General features: G+C 45.6%; 1 protein-coding gene across 2 annotated transcripts in view; it reads right to left on the bottom strand.

Moving 5' to 3' along the window:
- The window catches only part of cdh4 (cadherin 4, type 1, R-cadherin (retinal)), a 282,577-nt gene that overhangs the window by 162,335 nt on the left and 103,479 nt on the right, over positions 1–16,763 (bottom strand). For both annotated transcript variants that reach the window (XM_072712941.1, XM_072712942.1), the window contains exon 3: positions 8,072–8,095. In XM_072712941.1, the coding sequence (XP_072569042.1) occupies positions 8,072–8,095 (24 nt within the window). The remainder of the gene's footprint in view (positions 1–8,071; positions 8,096–16,763) is intronic.

Here is a 16,763-nt window from a genome sequence, read left to right as displayed (position 1 = left end):
AATTCAGCTCAGTGTAAACACAAATATCTATGGACCCATCTGTATAAGTCATTTTCAACATTAAATGCAGGATAGATTGCTAACGGAACAATATGAGTCAAAAGCTTTTGATAAACAATTTATATGTATATGCAAAGAGAACAGTACAATGAGTGATACTTCTAACCAGAAAAGCTTTTGATAGAGCCTCTCTTTTCAACAGTATGATTAATGTCAATTTCCTTTGACAGAGATCTATTCAGATATGTGCCAAAGTGCCGGAAATGAAAGCAATCCACACTTAGAAGTTTAGCATTACAATTCCATTGTACATTGTACACTGGCCAGAGAAAGTTGCTTAAGTATGAGGACATAATTTTCTCGAAACAGTCCATCAGAACTACAGAGCTTCCTTATTTCTTGTTTTTTTGGCTTTTTTCTGGAGGACTCCCATCTGCTGCATCTCTGGTGACACCGTTTCATGTGCTTAAGTTGACTGCATCCAAATTCAGAACTCTGGGAAATTAAAAAAAGGAGCAGGGGGCGTCTGTGTAGTTGCCATGACTGTGGAGGTGGGTTGGATGAACTTGCAGTTCTGTGTTCTTCAAAACAACATAGCAGTCACAATGCTATGACAGTGCAGCTGTCACATGCTTTCAGTCAGTATTCATTCACATCTGATGTTAATCTAGCAATCTATTAACCTATTTAAGTCAACTCTAGTCAATACTTGCTGGCTTAGTCTATTTCTAGGTTATTTAGGCAGTCTGAACATCTGGATCTCCTGGTTCTGGTTTATCGTCTGTGTCTGTGATTCTGTTCCATGCCCGCCTGACCCTGCTCTAGTACACAGTCACGCCCGTTTTGTTCAGCTTGGCATCGGTAGAAGGCCCTGTGTCTGTCCACAGCTCAGCATGTGTCTTTTGGTTGGTTCCTTGTTATTAACTTTGTTAATGAAGTTCCGGGCCATGTGGCGAAGAACCGACTGATCCCAGGGGCATTTTAGGGAGGGAAGCATGATTAAAGCAGGATAGAGGTCTTGATGAAGAAAAGTATACAGAAAGGTAGTGGAGAAGTCAAGTCATCTGCCATGCCGGTGGTGGCACTGCGGCTGGTCGGAGAACAGAGACCTGAGATAAAGAACGGGCTCTGTCCTTCCCCCCCACTTGTGGGACTCATTCCCAGCCCATCCCGAAACAAACCTCTGAGGAGAATCCCTGCTGAGTGCAATATGCCACCCATTTCCGTCAGCTGCCAAGACGGAGGGGCATTCCCGACGCTGCCGTACCTCACATGAGGTGCCCTGTCACAATTAGACAGATTAATTATAACCACGTCTGGTGTCTTCCAGCAGGTCAGAATAACCTATATGCCATATGACTCATACAAATCCTGGTCATGACATTATAGGCCGGGTAATTCTTTATAAAATACCTCCCTTCCTTTCTATAACTGCTGCTGTTTCGTATCCTCATACAGTAATGATTGTGGAATTATGCTGTCTACTCAGGCTTGCGCCATCAGATGAAAGATACCAGGCATGCAAGGAAGTCACAGTGTGCTCAATGTGTAGCTGCTTCCCCCTCAAGAATATATATCCCAAATTAAGCGGCCAAAATAAAATAAACCATTGTCTGGAGTACAGAATGTTTCGCGAACAAAACCTAATAACATCGAATGAAACCGAAAAGTCCCAGAATTGGACTCTGCTAGCAGCCACAGCAGGATCCATTTAATGAGGAGTCTGCTCAGTGTAGCTTATCTGTGCCTCAAGGTGGCTCCACTGAAGGCCATATGAACCAACAGCTCAGAGTCAAGGGAGGTCAGTAAGGTCACGCTGCACTCGTCCAGCCGTGCCGGAAGAAGGCTCTGTGGCACTGCTGGTGCAGGGATTAAGGAACGGGGCTTGTCACCAAAAATGTGGAGACTTAAGCCTTGGGGTGAGGACTGTACTCATGATCAGGGTGTTAGGCCTCATTTGGACAAAGTAACAAGAAAAGTGCTAAGATGAAAGGCAGCCGAGCTTCACAGAAACAATGCTAGATGCCTACAAATGCCTGTTTATGACAAAACTATTCATGTGAATCCTGCATATGCAATTTCAGTCCAGCTACTTCTAGAACAATGAAAAGCCGAATAACAACTAAATAGCTCAGTCATTGCAAAGGCATAATGTAACCTCTGTATTGCATTCTACATGCACTTGTTTGCTTACATATTTATGATCTGCCACTACAGACATTACAGTTGTTTACTGTTGCAAGTAATCGTTCTGTTTCAGTGATCCTCTTTACAAAATTTAGTATTTCATTACTTCAGGGCCTGAATGATTTTATCCAGATGAGTGTTTTCTAGAAAGTTTTATACATGTCAAAGAAACACCCTAATTACCTGACTTAGTAGCAGTTTGAGCAATTTCTGGTTAATTAGTATGTTAAGCAAGAGAGGACTACTACTTTATTCCTGTTCCAAGTAAAGTGTTACCCATTATTCATTAGGGTTGAATCGATAACACAGGATCTGCAGTTTTATAAAGTTCATATTCTACTACATTTTTACACCTTTATTTATTTCCATATTGTAATAAAATACACACTAACAATTTTAATTTTGTTTGAAACATTTACATAATTTTCATTGGATTGCATTTTTTGTACCCCAGACAAGGGTTTTTTAAGACATTCTTATGCACATTTGACCCTTTTTAAATACAGGTCTGTTTGGTATTATCTGGTCTAAACAAATAAGCAACAAAAACCCTCTTCATGGCTGTGGGTTGCATAATTTACATAAATAACTCTGAGCCCTATCACTGAATATAAGCCCTTCAGGCACCTCTGAATGGTAGCTGAAATTTCCGAAGCTCCAGTGTTATTAGAAGATTTAAAGAGCTTCTGAATCACCTCAGGCGTCGTTCCCTGCTCTCCCAAAACGTCCAACACGGGCAGCTCCTTCACCGCAACCCGTGGGATAAACCAGCACACATTTGTAACATAAGTAAACAGTTAATCCAACCTTAAAAACTTAAAGTGCACCCAAGGAGGCTGTTAAGGTACTTCAGTAAAAGAGTAAATCACAGAGGCGGCTGTGCTGAAATTAACCCGACGCATTTGCATAGTGCACATCGTACAGCATTGGGGGCATAATGTACCCCAGCGCTGTGGAACCATTAGCGAGCCTCTCAGTTTAACTGGGATAACATGCATTTGCTGAAGTACAGACAAAATCAATAGAAATCTTCTCTTTGCTGCAGCGAAACAATATGTACTTCAAAGCGAATTTTTAGTGCCTTGACTTTGAGACAGATTCAAGTTTTATTTTTTTATGCATTCAGATAAATGAATGGCCACTCTCCAATAGCAGGATGAGAAGCCCTCGAAGCAGACGGAGATACTTGTAGGAGGTGTCCAGGTATGCAGATATGGATGGAGGTCATTGTGGATTGTGGATGCTTTAAGAACTCCATTATCTGGACGGACCATTTAGCTAATGCGCACAAGTGCTCATCCCACCATTCAGTGCTAGGCCACTTTTACTGCAGGCAGAGAAGATAAAAGGGAGAAAAGGCATGGAGGAGACAGGAAGATGGAGCGAGAGGAAAATTCAGCATTTTGCATGAATCGGTAACCCCACCTCCTGGTTAGGTGTGACAGGTGAATTAGCATGCACTGTTCCCTGGGGTGGGCCCGGCCCCCGCCCCCCGCCCCCATACACCCCCACACACCCCCACACACCCTCTCCTCCATGACCTCACTACTGCTGGGGTGACCCCCCCCCCCCCATTAGCATTCACTCCAGCCCCATCCTTCTTCACGGGCCGTGACAGGACACCCACAGCTGGGGGGGAATAAAACAGGCACCACCTCCCTGAAGATTATTATTCAAAGGGCCCACAGAACACTATCTGTGACGTTGGGCAGCAGAGACTGACACTGCTGGGTCCTAGAGCTTGCACCATTCCAGCCCACGCCTCCAGTTAAGGGCACTGCGATTTGCTGGACAGTTACTTACCAAGAGCACCATATACTCACACAATGGCTATACTTTTTATCTCCTATATTTGTAAGTCCACCTATTTAGTCTTAATATTGTCTTTCTTGAAGGACTGGTAGTGCTTTGTCATGATAGAGACTCTAAACTGCAATGAATAACCCAGCTGACTGTCAATAGAAATTTGAAAAAACTCTCTTTCCTAACAGCCCATCCTCTGCTCCTTTAAGTGCATGCAAAGCCCTGATCTTATTGCAGACATTGGGAGGGTAGCCTTCATTAGCCCAGATGACACCTTAGCCGTGGCTCTCACCCCATGAGGGAGGTGATTTTATAAGGAAGGAAAGAGTGCAGCAATCTCACCAGCTCCTCGTGGTCCAAACCCGCACTTTTTCATTCGATAGATTTCATTCTGCGCTGACCGCTGAGGTCGACAGCATAACAATCTGCTCCGTACAGACAGGGACCCCTGGAGGTTAATGCTGCCCAGGGCCAAAACTGCCACATGTCATTAATATCTTATGCCAATTCTCAGGATTTCACAATGAACCGCACAAAAGCTCTGTTATAAACATACACATCTACCTTTAAATATAAAAATAATATTTACCTGATATTTAACATTTATTTAATATTTAACAATATTGAGTTACAACTAGTTAATATATAAAAATTTCCCCATTATCCATTATCTTGATCTAATATGCAGGGATACATGCGGCTTGAGCTCTGCATCTCACTCGGCTCAGCATTAAGTGACGCCCGGTTTTCATACAGTTAAAGCAAACTTTTTTTGCAGAGAGTGGCACGCCAGTGAAATGTTGATGAGGTTGCTTGGGTGGAAACAGACTATAATCACTCCAGAGGAACAGATAAGTGGACTAAAAGCACAGTGCCTCAGAGTTCTCTAGTACTGCAATTACACCTACATCTCTGGCCTCAGGAGCAGGCAATTAGGGTGACAGCGAATGCTCCAAGCCACTTGACAACCTGGATGTTATCTAGCACCAAAAACTGGAGATCAGAGTGAGGAACGAGGGCCAGTGAGGATTAAGGGGGGGAAATAAACATTCCATTCTCCAAACATGTTTCAAATTATGTACAAACAATGCACTGTTATTGAAAAACAGAATAACGTTAATAGAGCCCCCCTCCCTTCTGCCACCCCCCTCTCCTGCCCCTCCCGCCAGCGGCGCCTGCGAGTGGGGTCAACAACGCCCACGCCTCCCAAAGCAAGCCGCGTGACGGATGGAGCGCTGGAAAATTCTGATTCGATTCAGCTCATTTGATAAATTTGTCGCTGGCATTTAGGAAATGAAATTAAAGGACGTCTTGCGGAGGCTGCTTCCCAGCGTAGGTGCCATAAATACATTTGATTTGCCTCCGTGAGTGAGAGGGAAAGAGAGTGACTAAGAAAATAGGAGGAATATTGAGTGTAACACTCTTACCGTGTGTGTGTGTATGTGTGTGTGTGTATTATGTTTATATTACATTGTGGGGACCAAATGTCCCCCACAATGATCTGTGAATGCAATCAAAAAACTAAAAATACCAAAAGTCTCGTATTTTGTTTGGATATTTATGCTTATGGTTAGGGCTGGGGTTAGGGGTTAAGGTAGTCATGTTGGGATTAGAGTTTTCCCCACAAAGATATAATTACAAACCTGTGCGTGTTATTGCGTGCATGTCTGTGTGTGTGTGCGCATGCGTGTGTTTGTGAGTGCGTGCATGTGTGTGTGTTTGTGCACGCACGTGTGTTTGTGAGTGCGTGAATGTGTGTGTGTGTGTGTGTGTGTTTGCCCACACATTTATGGAGCAAACTGGATGTTGATTGTTACTTTACAGTGACAAAGTAACTGCGCTGTACAGTAGCTCACAGCCCTAATAGGCTAATTTATTTATCAGAAATTCACCAGATTTCTGTATATTTAGGAAGAATGGGGAATTTTGAGCAATTACTTTTCAAATTATATGTGCCTATGCCCAGTATATACTGTAAAAATGTATGTTAGTTCCAGAAGAGGAAATCTGAGTGAGGGCCAGTGTAATATCTAGTGGCACCTTGACAGTGATTTTGACACTGCATTTCTGCATTCTTATGCCCTACCAGGACATACAGTGAAGGCCGTTTTTTTGCTGCCATGTTTTGTGTGACAACTGTGATGGTCTGCAAGCTTTCGCCTCTACACTGTACTGGGAGCCACCAGGAAACAGCATTTAGCTGTACAGCCCTGACACCCTGCATTGGGAAACTGGTCAATTGTCGATGGTTTAGGAGAGCTGCATACAGGGACGATTTTGGAGCCCTGTTCATACCATCTTCTCCTAGGATTAATAGGTTCATAAATATCACATGCACAAAACAGCAGAGGATGACCGAAAGCTCTCTCTGGCCTTCGATCCAGCTGCCTTTCATCGTGATAGGCTGCAGGAAGTCACCCCTATCACTTCCCTTTAAGGGCTGGACCCTTCATCCTCTCCACTTGCCTGGGCTGGTGTGTTATAGGATGCATCTAAATATGTGGCCTTGTGACCAGCTCCCTAAGCACTAAAGCTTTGGGAAAGTGAGCCCTCACAGTAACTGTAAATTCAGCCTAAAAATTATTCAGAGGTGTCATCATCTCCACAGAGTGGAGCCCCCTTCCCATCTCCACACCACAGAGCCTCCATATCAGCCACAGGATTCCTCTAAGGGCCCGTTTCCCCATAATCACCTTTCCCTTGTGCTCTGCAAAGGAACAATGCCTATTTTCTCCAGAGCTGACATCCTGGGGGTATATACCATTATATACAGTTCGTATCCATTATAAAAACCCTGCACCTCTATCATAGATATTCACTGTCTTTTCATATTCTATACTCTAATAGACTGGATTCCTACCTGAACGCCCCCCCGCCCGCTCTGTTTTACCACCCCAGCAGCAGAATCAGCAGCCTGTTAATGTCAAGGCGCCGTAACGCTGGTGGTTTCACCCCTGTCACCTGCTGGTACGTGGAGTGCATTACATCGCTGCTCCTCGGGCCATGTACCTTCCTCTGAATGAGAGCGTCACTTAAGTGAGTAAAAGGTAAATGTGAAAGTAAAAAGGGCAATTTGGAGGATTCACTGGGTACCAGGAGCACCATATTCTCACACAACATAGAATGAATGATTATGGCTGCACATGAACCCTATATTATATGCAAATACCCTACCCACTCCGTATCTCCTACCTGATGGGTATACCCTACCCACTCTGTATCTACTCTGTATACCCTACCTTATGGGTATACCCTACCCATTCTGTATGCCATAGCTTATAGGTATACCCTACCCACTCCGTATCACCTACCTGATGGTATACCCTACCCACTCTGTACCCACTCTGCATACCCTCCCTCATAAGTATACCCTACCCATTCTGTATCCCCTACCTTATGGGTATTCCTTACCTATCCTGTATACCCAACCTAATAGATTTACCCTACCCACTCCGTACCTCCTATCTTATGCTTATAACCTTCGTAATGAATATACCTTACCTTATGGGTATATCCTATTCACCCTGTATACCCTACCTTATTGGTATTCCTTACCCACTCTGGAATTCCTGCCACATGCCATATACCCTACCTTATGGGTATATCTTACCCCCTCTGTCTACCCTACCTTATAGGTATACTCTACCCACCCACCCTGTATACCCTACCTTATTGGTATTCCTTACCCACTCTGGAATTTCTGCCACATGGGTATACCCTATCCACTCTGAATACCCTATCCACTCTACCTATTATGCACACATTTATCCTGCATTATATATATATATATATATATATATATATATATATATATATATATATATATATATATATATATATATATATACACACACACGCCCTATCTTCTGTGTATTCTTTACCCTCAGTGCATTTCTCCATACCCTACCCACAATGCATACTGCTGCATCTGTACACTCTAAAGAGCAGGAAGCCATGCTTCATTCTCTCCATTGAGCCTTAGAAGAATCTTTCGGTGAGCTCCGACTTCCAGACACCAAGGGCAGCACACAACACTCACACAGTCATCCGAAATGCCAGGCGTTTGTGTGTCTGTACTCACCACTTCCTGAGGACACCACGGTATCTAAAATAGAGTGGAAAAGGGAGAAGAAATTGGAAAGCAATGTTAGACCCCAGACACATCATCTTCAGAGGCATGTAGAAGAGATACCATATGGCTAGAGGTCTTGCCCGCCCCCACCCCCCACACACAGTGTGGTAAGCAAGGACTCACGTAAATCCACACACAAATAAACAGACAGAGGCTGACTAATTGAATCCAGCTGGATTTGCTGTGTGAAGTGGGAGAAAATGCACAGAGCTGCCTAATTGCCTGAATGCATGCCGTCCCCGCTGCTGTTCCAGTATGCACGCATCTCAGCGGCCAGCTGCAGGGACGAGCAGAGGGCCGCGAAAGCTGGCCTCTCAGGTCCCACTTCGCATCATTTCCTACTTTGGATTGTTTACACTACATTTCAGTGCATCGCGATATATATCTTCAATACATAATTCTGGCGTGCAGGTTGGTCTTCACTTCATAGGGTCGCTAAACCTAAAGGCACATTTACAAGCATTTTCATAATGGCGTCGAACGAGGTGCTTAATGAAGGAAATATAAAACACTTTACATAATTTACCTGCTTATTTGCACAGAAAACGGGAATGGGCAGAATGGTAAACGTCTCCTTAAATGTGTTCCTAACATCAGGCAATTGCTTTAATAATTAGACGGAAATCTTGCTTCTGGTTTACGGCTGCCATGCTCAACACATACCTGAAAAACGTTTTAAATAAAACACTGCCACCCAGCTCTGTGAATGCTGACAGTTAAAATAAACCATTCATAAAACATAGCGGAATTTAAAAATCTATTTAACGGCAAGACAGAGAAAATATGGTTACAGCAAACATTTCCAGGAGCCACTGGCTGGCAGATACATATTTATCTCGGTCTGTTGGAACTGCAGTCAAATTGTTATTTGAGAAGCATGAGCAGGATGGTCCCACTCAGAAATTAAGGGTTCAAATTCATCCAGCGCCATATATATCCAATACAGCTCTTCATTTCTGCGACACTGGCAAGCGTGATTAATGGGATCACATACGTGTCCAAAATAACTCCATCATTTTGACTCAGTTTACAGCATTTTCTTCATAGATGACTTTGTCGGGAGGACTGGCCTGTGTTGCAAAATCTACCGTGGGCTCGGCTTTCAAATAAAACCCTCCGATAGAAGCACCAATCTGATGAGTCTTACTCCCAAGCCAGCCATCTTCCGAAAGCGTAGCCTGGTCAGGATCATGGGGGACCATCCCAGGCAGCACAGGGCAGCTCTGCTCTAACTCACAAACATGAAGAAAACCTTTGGGATAAGTGCAGTGCATCTGGCTTCTGGTGGCAGCGCGAGGGCATCCGGATGGCAGCTGGCACTGCTTGGAATCTGATGCAATGGCAGCCCGTGCACCCGCTGGAGGAGGCGTCGGGGCAGCGTTAAGGGGCTCACAGCTCCCTCACGGTTCCCTCACGCTGCCTGACATTCATTTTCTCGGGTTTATATTTGTGTGAATCGCTGGTGATGCCTGAAGGATCTGATTTCAGCTGTCAGCCTCTGTTCACCTTTGTAGGTTTGCTATGGCAGGGGCTTGAAAACGTTTTCTTTTATTTTCTTGTTTTGATGTTTTCTTGCTTCTGTTTCATACACTGAAAATGATTCAAAATATTTTCCCTCTCTCTCTTTCTCTCTCTCTCTCATATAAGCCAGCAGTACCAAAGCCAACATAGGTGCTACAGGTCTCCACAGGTCCAGTGACCCTGTAAACCATCATAAAATGTGGGTTCATTTCCTGGAACTGCCTGTTGTTCCTTTGTCTCTCATTCAGAGCCGTTATCAGGGCCTCTGCTCTGTCTCTGAATCACCTCCTCAAAAGACCCCCCTCCAAAATCCCCAAATCACACTTAACTCCCACAAATCACTTATTGTAAATATTTCTTTCATTCGTTTATTTTTGAAAGAAAAAAAAAGGGGGGGGGGGGGGGTTGGCACAATAATCTGCGCGCCAGTGCAGTGACACAAATGCCTAGCCCCTCCTTAAGCGAAATTCAGACACGCTCAGCAGCTCAGGCCCCCCTCGGAAAGTCGGGAGATGCTCGGAAGGCTGTAATTGTAGACAGGACCCCCCCAGTTGGACACAGCCTGGTGCGAGCAGCGTCCATCTCGCCTCTCAGCCCGATCCATCCATCCCGGAGATGATAAACACTTCCAGTTTAATTTATGAAACCCAACGAGAGCCAGGGCCTGTTCTGCTAAGGGTTTCAGAGTGCTCCGCTTCCCCATGATGCTAAAACTCCATTTAAATACAGAATATCAGCATATTTTTACAGAGCAGCAACTCTGGGCCTCGTCTCCATGCAGAGTTTTTCAAAGTGACAAAGCAAAAAACAAAAAACAGAACAGCCAAGAACAGATCTGGCTATTAAAAAAAAAAGACTCAAAAATACATGTGATCTTTTCTTATTTCCCGCTACATATATTAAACGGCTATTTTTATTACTACAGGCTGTTATCATGACAACTCATGATAGCATAAAATGAAGAGAAGTACGATAATTATTTATTCCCCACAGTTGCTGACAATGATGGATGACGGACTGAAAATGCCACTTTGCTCTCCGAGTCCAGGGATGTGTGACGGAATTTCAGAGACGATGGTCTCAATAAACACAGATATTCCACAGATACTGTAGGCCCGACTGCAGGTTTCCTCATATCGATTTTCTGATTTCCTCCTGCGCCTTTTGTGGCGTAACTTGATTTCTCAGTAATGGCACTAGCTGAAAAGCTAAATCCTGCTCGTTCAGAGCCGGGCCCCCGTTGGGTCTCCAGCGCTCTCCTGCTCTCATTTAAATGTTGAAAATATCGACAGCGAACGCTCTGCTCCACTCTGCTTCTAAAGGACGCCCTGTACTGTCTAACTGCCTACAGAGAACCAAGCTCCGTGGTCACCCACAGGCTGGCGGGCCGTGGCCTGTTCGAACCCGGGGGTGTCTCGATGCTGAAAGGCAATTGACAGAAAAAGAATGTGTAATTCAGTTACAGAGTACGCAGCGCAACACGAAAGCGATTAAAACGTACGATTCAGAGCTCCTAAAATTCCATCTGCGGTTCCTGTACATGTGGGTGAATGGAAGTGTCAGAGAAAGAGAGAGAGAGAGAGAGAGAGAGAGAGATATGGGGGGAGGACAGTGGTGTTATGAATGTGTGTCCTAGGAGGCATGTCGCCCCCCCCCCTTCATGTGACTGCATATCGCCGCGCACCATCTCTGCACGTCCCCCCCCCAGCACCATTAATCTGGGGGAATATCGATACAGTAACGGCATCTCCCTTGTGCGTATATGCACATGCAGCCGCACTGCGGGGAGCCCGTCAATGGCAGCTCATGACTTTCCTTTGCCAGTGTGATATTCATAAAACCAGCCAAACATCATCCCAACATCCTCAGACTGACTCTGGATCCTGTCTCAGGCAGCACAGGGTCAGAGTGAGCCTGGACCCCATCCCGGGCGGCACAGTGTCAGAGTGAGCTTCAATCCCGTCCCCAGCGGGAGAGGGTCAGATTTAGCCTGGATCCTGTCATAAGCAGCACAGGGTCAGAGTGAGTCTGGATCCTGTCCCCAGTGGGAGAGGGTCAGAATGAGCTTGGAGCCCGTCCCCAGTGGGAGAGGGTCAGAGTGAGACTGGATCCTGTCCCCAGCGGGAGAGGGTCAGAGTGAGACTGGATCCTGTCCCCAGCGGGAGAGGGTCAGAGTGAGACTGGAGCCCATCCCCAGCAAGAGAGGGTCAGAATGAGCATGGAGTCCATCCCCAGCGGGAGAGGGTCAGAATGAGCTTGGAGCCCATCCCCAGCGGGAGAGGGTCAGAGTGAGACTGGATCCTGTCCCCAGCGGGAGAGGGTCAGAGTGAGACTGGATCCTGTCCCCAGCGGGAGAGGGTCAGAGTGAGACTGGATCCTGTCCCCAGCGGGAGAGGGTCAGAGTGAGACTGGATCCTGTTCCAGGCGACACAGGGTCAGAGAGAGCGTGGATCCTGTCCCCAGTGGGAGAGGGTCAGAGTGAGACTGGATCCTGTCCCCAGTGGGAGAGGGTCAGAGTGAGACTGGATCCTGTCCCCAGTGGGAGAGGGTCAGAGTGAGACTGGATCATATGAAATCATAATAATTATAGGACATCATGCAGGAGAACACTGTAAGCGAGCAGCCGCTCTTAGCATCCAGCATCAATGTGGCAGTACTGCAGGTTTGCTTTGCCTGCTCACACAGTGTCCCTCTGGGTAATCTGGTTTCCACCCACAGTTCAAAAAGACATGCAGTTTGAAGTCCCTAAATCGCTTGTGGGAGCGTGCGTGTGCCCTGTGATGGACTGGCACCCCAGGCAGGGTGTCCCCCTGCCCTGTGATGGACTGGCACCCCAGGCAGGGTGTCCCCCTGCCCTGTGATGGACTGGCACCCCAGCCAGGACACAGCCCCTGCCTCCTGAGATGGGCTCCAGGTTCCCCGCAGACCTACACTGGATACATGGATGTGTAGAAGTGGATATGGCTTCAGGCACTTATCAAAAACCCCAACCGAGGTGACTCAGTGATACACACTAGCATCATACAGTCCGTCCATCAATCTTCTAAGTACTTTTTGTAGACAGGGGACAGAGCATTACAAATTGACCTGGTTACACACAATAAGCATAACAATAAGCCTGGGTACTGATAATTTAACAGAAAGACACTCTTATGAAATCAATTGGAGTCATTAATCAAGTACTATACCTATCTCTGTCACAATACATTCAAAGAAAAAAACCCTAAAAATGACATCAGAAACAAAACAAAGCCCTAAGCACTTATATAACGGTAACTTGAAGGGCAGTGCATGCACCTTAGCTTATTCCATGCTTTTAAACCACATAACTTCCATGGAGAATATGTCAAATAGCAAAGAACCTGGCAGAGGTGCATGATGGGATGGTCATAGAGGCAGTAACACCTGGAGACCCTGGAGCAGGTAGACATCTCAACAGGCTGCAGCTCCTCAGCTCTCCTCATCAATAATACGCCAAGAGTTAGAGATGGTTGCTTTGGTTTTGCTTGCTAGGCATAAAAAGCTAAATGGCTAAATATCCACATTCAGCAGCAGATGTATGGCCGGTGATGAATAATAATAGCCTTGTTTTAATTGCATTGTTAATGTGTCTGACTGTACATAAAATATTCATGTATGCAAACAGTAAATGTATGTGCTGAAAACAGCTTCACTTTATACAGCTACAAGCGTCTCTATCCAATTTCATATCCAATTAGTACATATACATTTCTGGGGGGAGGGATTATTTTTTTAATTGTTTACATAACATAGGCAGTTATTAAAGGCCAGTCTTATGGGTCATAAATGAGTATATTTCCAATCATTCAGCTCTCTGCGTTTATGTGTGCTGTCAAAGATTGACAGACTAGCAAGTTTAGATGCTGCGGTCCGGAAGTGCGGATGGGGTGATCAGAAGGAGTGTGTGGGTAGGGAGATCAGTGAGCTGGGACACGGCACCGTCCTCGGACCACTCGGAGATTGAGGGAGCCACATGCTGATGATCGAGTACCCAGGCATCGGTCTGGGTTTGATTTCCTTTTGGAAGTCTGTCAAGGCAGAGCTTCTTCAAATTCGTGACCTCGTAAAATGGGCACCTGACAGCGCCTGGTCAAAGTCAGCCTTCTTCTTACGGCCAGCCATAACGGGTGCCAGCATTATGGCCGTTAATTTACATACCCATTTAAAGAGACAGAGCCGCCTCCGATAGTTCACTCATAAGGCATAAATCCCCGCCACATCATGTCGGTATGTCTGAGTACTTGTCCCGCCAGCCTCTTCTGGGAGCCTGTGCTTATCGTAACAAGCTCATTATCTACACTCCACTGCACGGGCCACAAAGTGCAATTAATAATGCTGATCTTGTTTATAAGGGTATGGAGGGCCAAGAGCACTAGAAGCCTTTTGGAAACAGACCAGAATAAGGGCCTTCAATGGGAGATGGTGCTTTACCTCTGTGTGCACAGCGAAGACGCAAACGCTCATTCGGATCTCCTTCCTGTCATCCGCATTTCATTCCGGTGGCTTTTGCGGGAATTTACGATAAATCCAGCCTCAGCATCCAGATCAATATTAGCCTCAGCGGAAGTTACACTCAACACATGAAGTTTACAATTTTTTCCCCCCAATTAAACGGAAAATACTGTGAAGTTTCAAAAAGAAAGTGTATTCGCACTTGGCAGAGGTAATTTTCCACTCTAGCAAAAAAACAAGGGTGTCCAGCCCTTTCAACCAAACAAAAACACTGAACCGTAAATAGCAGGCAATCCTCTGTATTAGTTTTTGGCATTTTAGGCTTACTTTTCTGTTTTTGTTTTTTGCTTTGACTGCAGCACGCACGAAGCACCACTACTTTGTGTGCACTCACTGAAATAAACCATAAATATTATTTAAAGGCGACTGAAGAGCCCTTGCAGTGGTTTCAGCTGCATACACTATAGACTGACTCACTACGAGCTTTTCCTGCTCCATGCCAAACTGCTTTGGTGTCTCCTCTGTTACACAAGAGCAGGCTTCCGAGAATTTGGATCCAAATGGGGTTCCGGAACGTCCACCATTCATTGCTCCGTCTCTAAGTCTGATGAGTGATCATCCGCTGAGAGCACAATCAGATTTGAGCCAGTTCTGAGCTTATCCCGCCTGGGAGCTTCTGTCTGGGTCGCCCGACTCTGATTCTGGCCTCCGTCCCTGTAGGAGGCAACGTACTGACAGACATGCCTGCCAAAGCGCGGCACAGCCCCACGGGCCCTTCGGAGCAGTGTCTCCGCAAAGCGGGGCACTCAGAAGGCCAGTCGTCGCTACGGGCGACGTGGTCGAGGGCCAGCTCCTGTAAATGCCTCAGATGTGTCATTCTGCTGAATGTCTGCCACTCCCGCTCTCTCACATAAACAGGAAAGTCGACTGTATAAAGGGCGATTCCTGTCCATTATTTTGGACGGAGCTTCAAAACAGCAATAGAAAATTTGTGCATTATATATAAAAATATATTTCTCATCTTATTTTCTTTCTATTTAATAGAGTTAGCTTGACTGAAGAGAATTCTTGTAACTGAAGTAAGCTGACCCTTTTATTACCAGGTTAGTCAGGAAATATACAAATAACCATCCCAGAGATAACTGATATCAATAAAGCCATTTAAACTAGACATTGATGGCGTGACTCCAGTGACCGGTGTCCTTTAGCCTAAAGGTAATCAGTCCAATGCTAAAGCACTTTGGTGTACTGCATTGACGCTGACAGTACAAGTGCTGAACACGAGAACCTGTGGAAGATTTCATTGTTAGTAGTTCAAGCGGAGATATTGGCCACATTTTAGGCCACAGCATGCCATAAGAGAGGATTAGGGTGATCCTGGAGCCCATGCCAGGAAGCAGAGGGTACGGGCCGGGAAACTCAATGGGAGAGATGCCAGGCCATCACAGGGCACACAGACAGACAGAGGTACACACTCACATGGAGTCACACACAATCACACAGACAGGTACACACTCACACACAGGCACACAGACAGACAGAGGTACACACTCACATGCAGTCACACAGACAGGTACATACTCACACACAGGCACACAGACAGACAGACACAGGTACACACTCACATGCAGTCACACAGACAGGTACATACTCACACACAGGCACACAGACAGACAGACAGACAGAGGTACACACTCACATACAGTCACACACAATCACACAGACAGGTACACACTCACACACAGGCACACAGACAGACAGAGGTACACACTCACATGCAGTCACACACACAATCACACAGACAGGTACACACTCACACACAGGCACACAGACAGACACAGGTACACACTCACATGCAGTCACACACAATCACACAGACAGGTACACACTCACACACAGGCACACAGACAGGTACACAGACAGACACAGGTACACACTCACATGAGGTCACACTATTGGCACTTTACAGATACAAAGACAGGACAAACAGGCAAACATGGGAAGAACATGCAAACACAGGGAGAACCAGCAAAACCAGAGGACACACATGGGAAGAAAAGGGCAGAACACGCCAACTCCGTACATAAAGAACAACCAAAAATGATTAAATAAAGATTAAATAAATCTGACTGACTCAGTTATATTTAACAGATTTATCTATAAATGAGTCATTTTAATTTACATCCTAAAGCTAATTTATTCACTTAAGTTCGTTATCTGCTGTTCAGAATTTTTTTTTTAAATCAGGCGACAGTAGGGAACTCAGACACGCATTGCGCTCTAGTGTATCGGTCACACGGGACTGTGGTGGAGAGAGTGCTTTTGAGGGTAAGTGCCCTTGTTAAAGTGCTGTAACAGTGATGTAATGTCAGGCCTCCGTGGCCTGAGAGGTGCAGCGCCCTCTTCACCCTTCCCCATTTCGAGAGGAAAGGTCACAGCTGCTGTCTCCGATAAATCACAGGAAGATCCCATCTCTTAAAGGCACATGCCCTTCATGTGCTGGGCGCTGGGGGATTCCAAGGCCAATGCAGGATGTACTGTATTCATGTCTTTGTGGAGACTATTCATTTCTATGGGCAAAACGCTAATCCCAACCATCAGTTTGTTTACATGCACAACTAAGTCGATCTACGCTTATAGCTCGACT

This window comes from Paramormyrops kingsleyae, chromosome 6 (assembly GCF_048594095.1).
Source record: "Paramormyrops kingsleyae isolate MSU_618 chromosome 6, PKINGS_0.4, whole genome shotgun sequence".
Taxonomy (NCBI): domain Eukaryota; kingdom Metazoa; phylum Chordata; class Actinopteri; order Osteoglossiformes; family Mormyridae; genus Paramormyrops; species Paramormyrops kingsleyae.
This window is presented reverse-complemented; position numbering and strand designations above follow the sequence as displayed.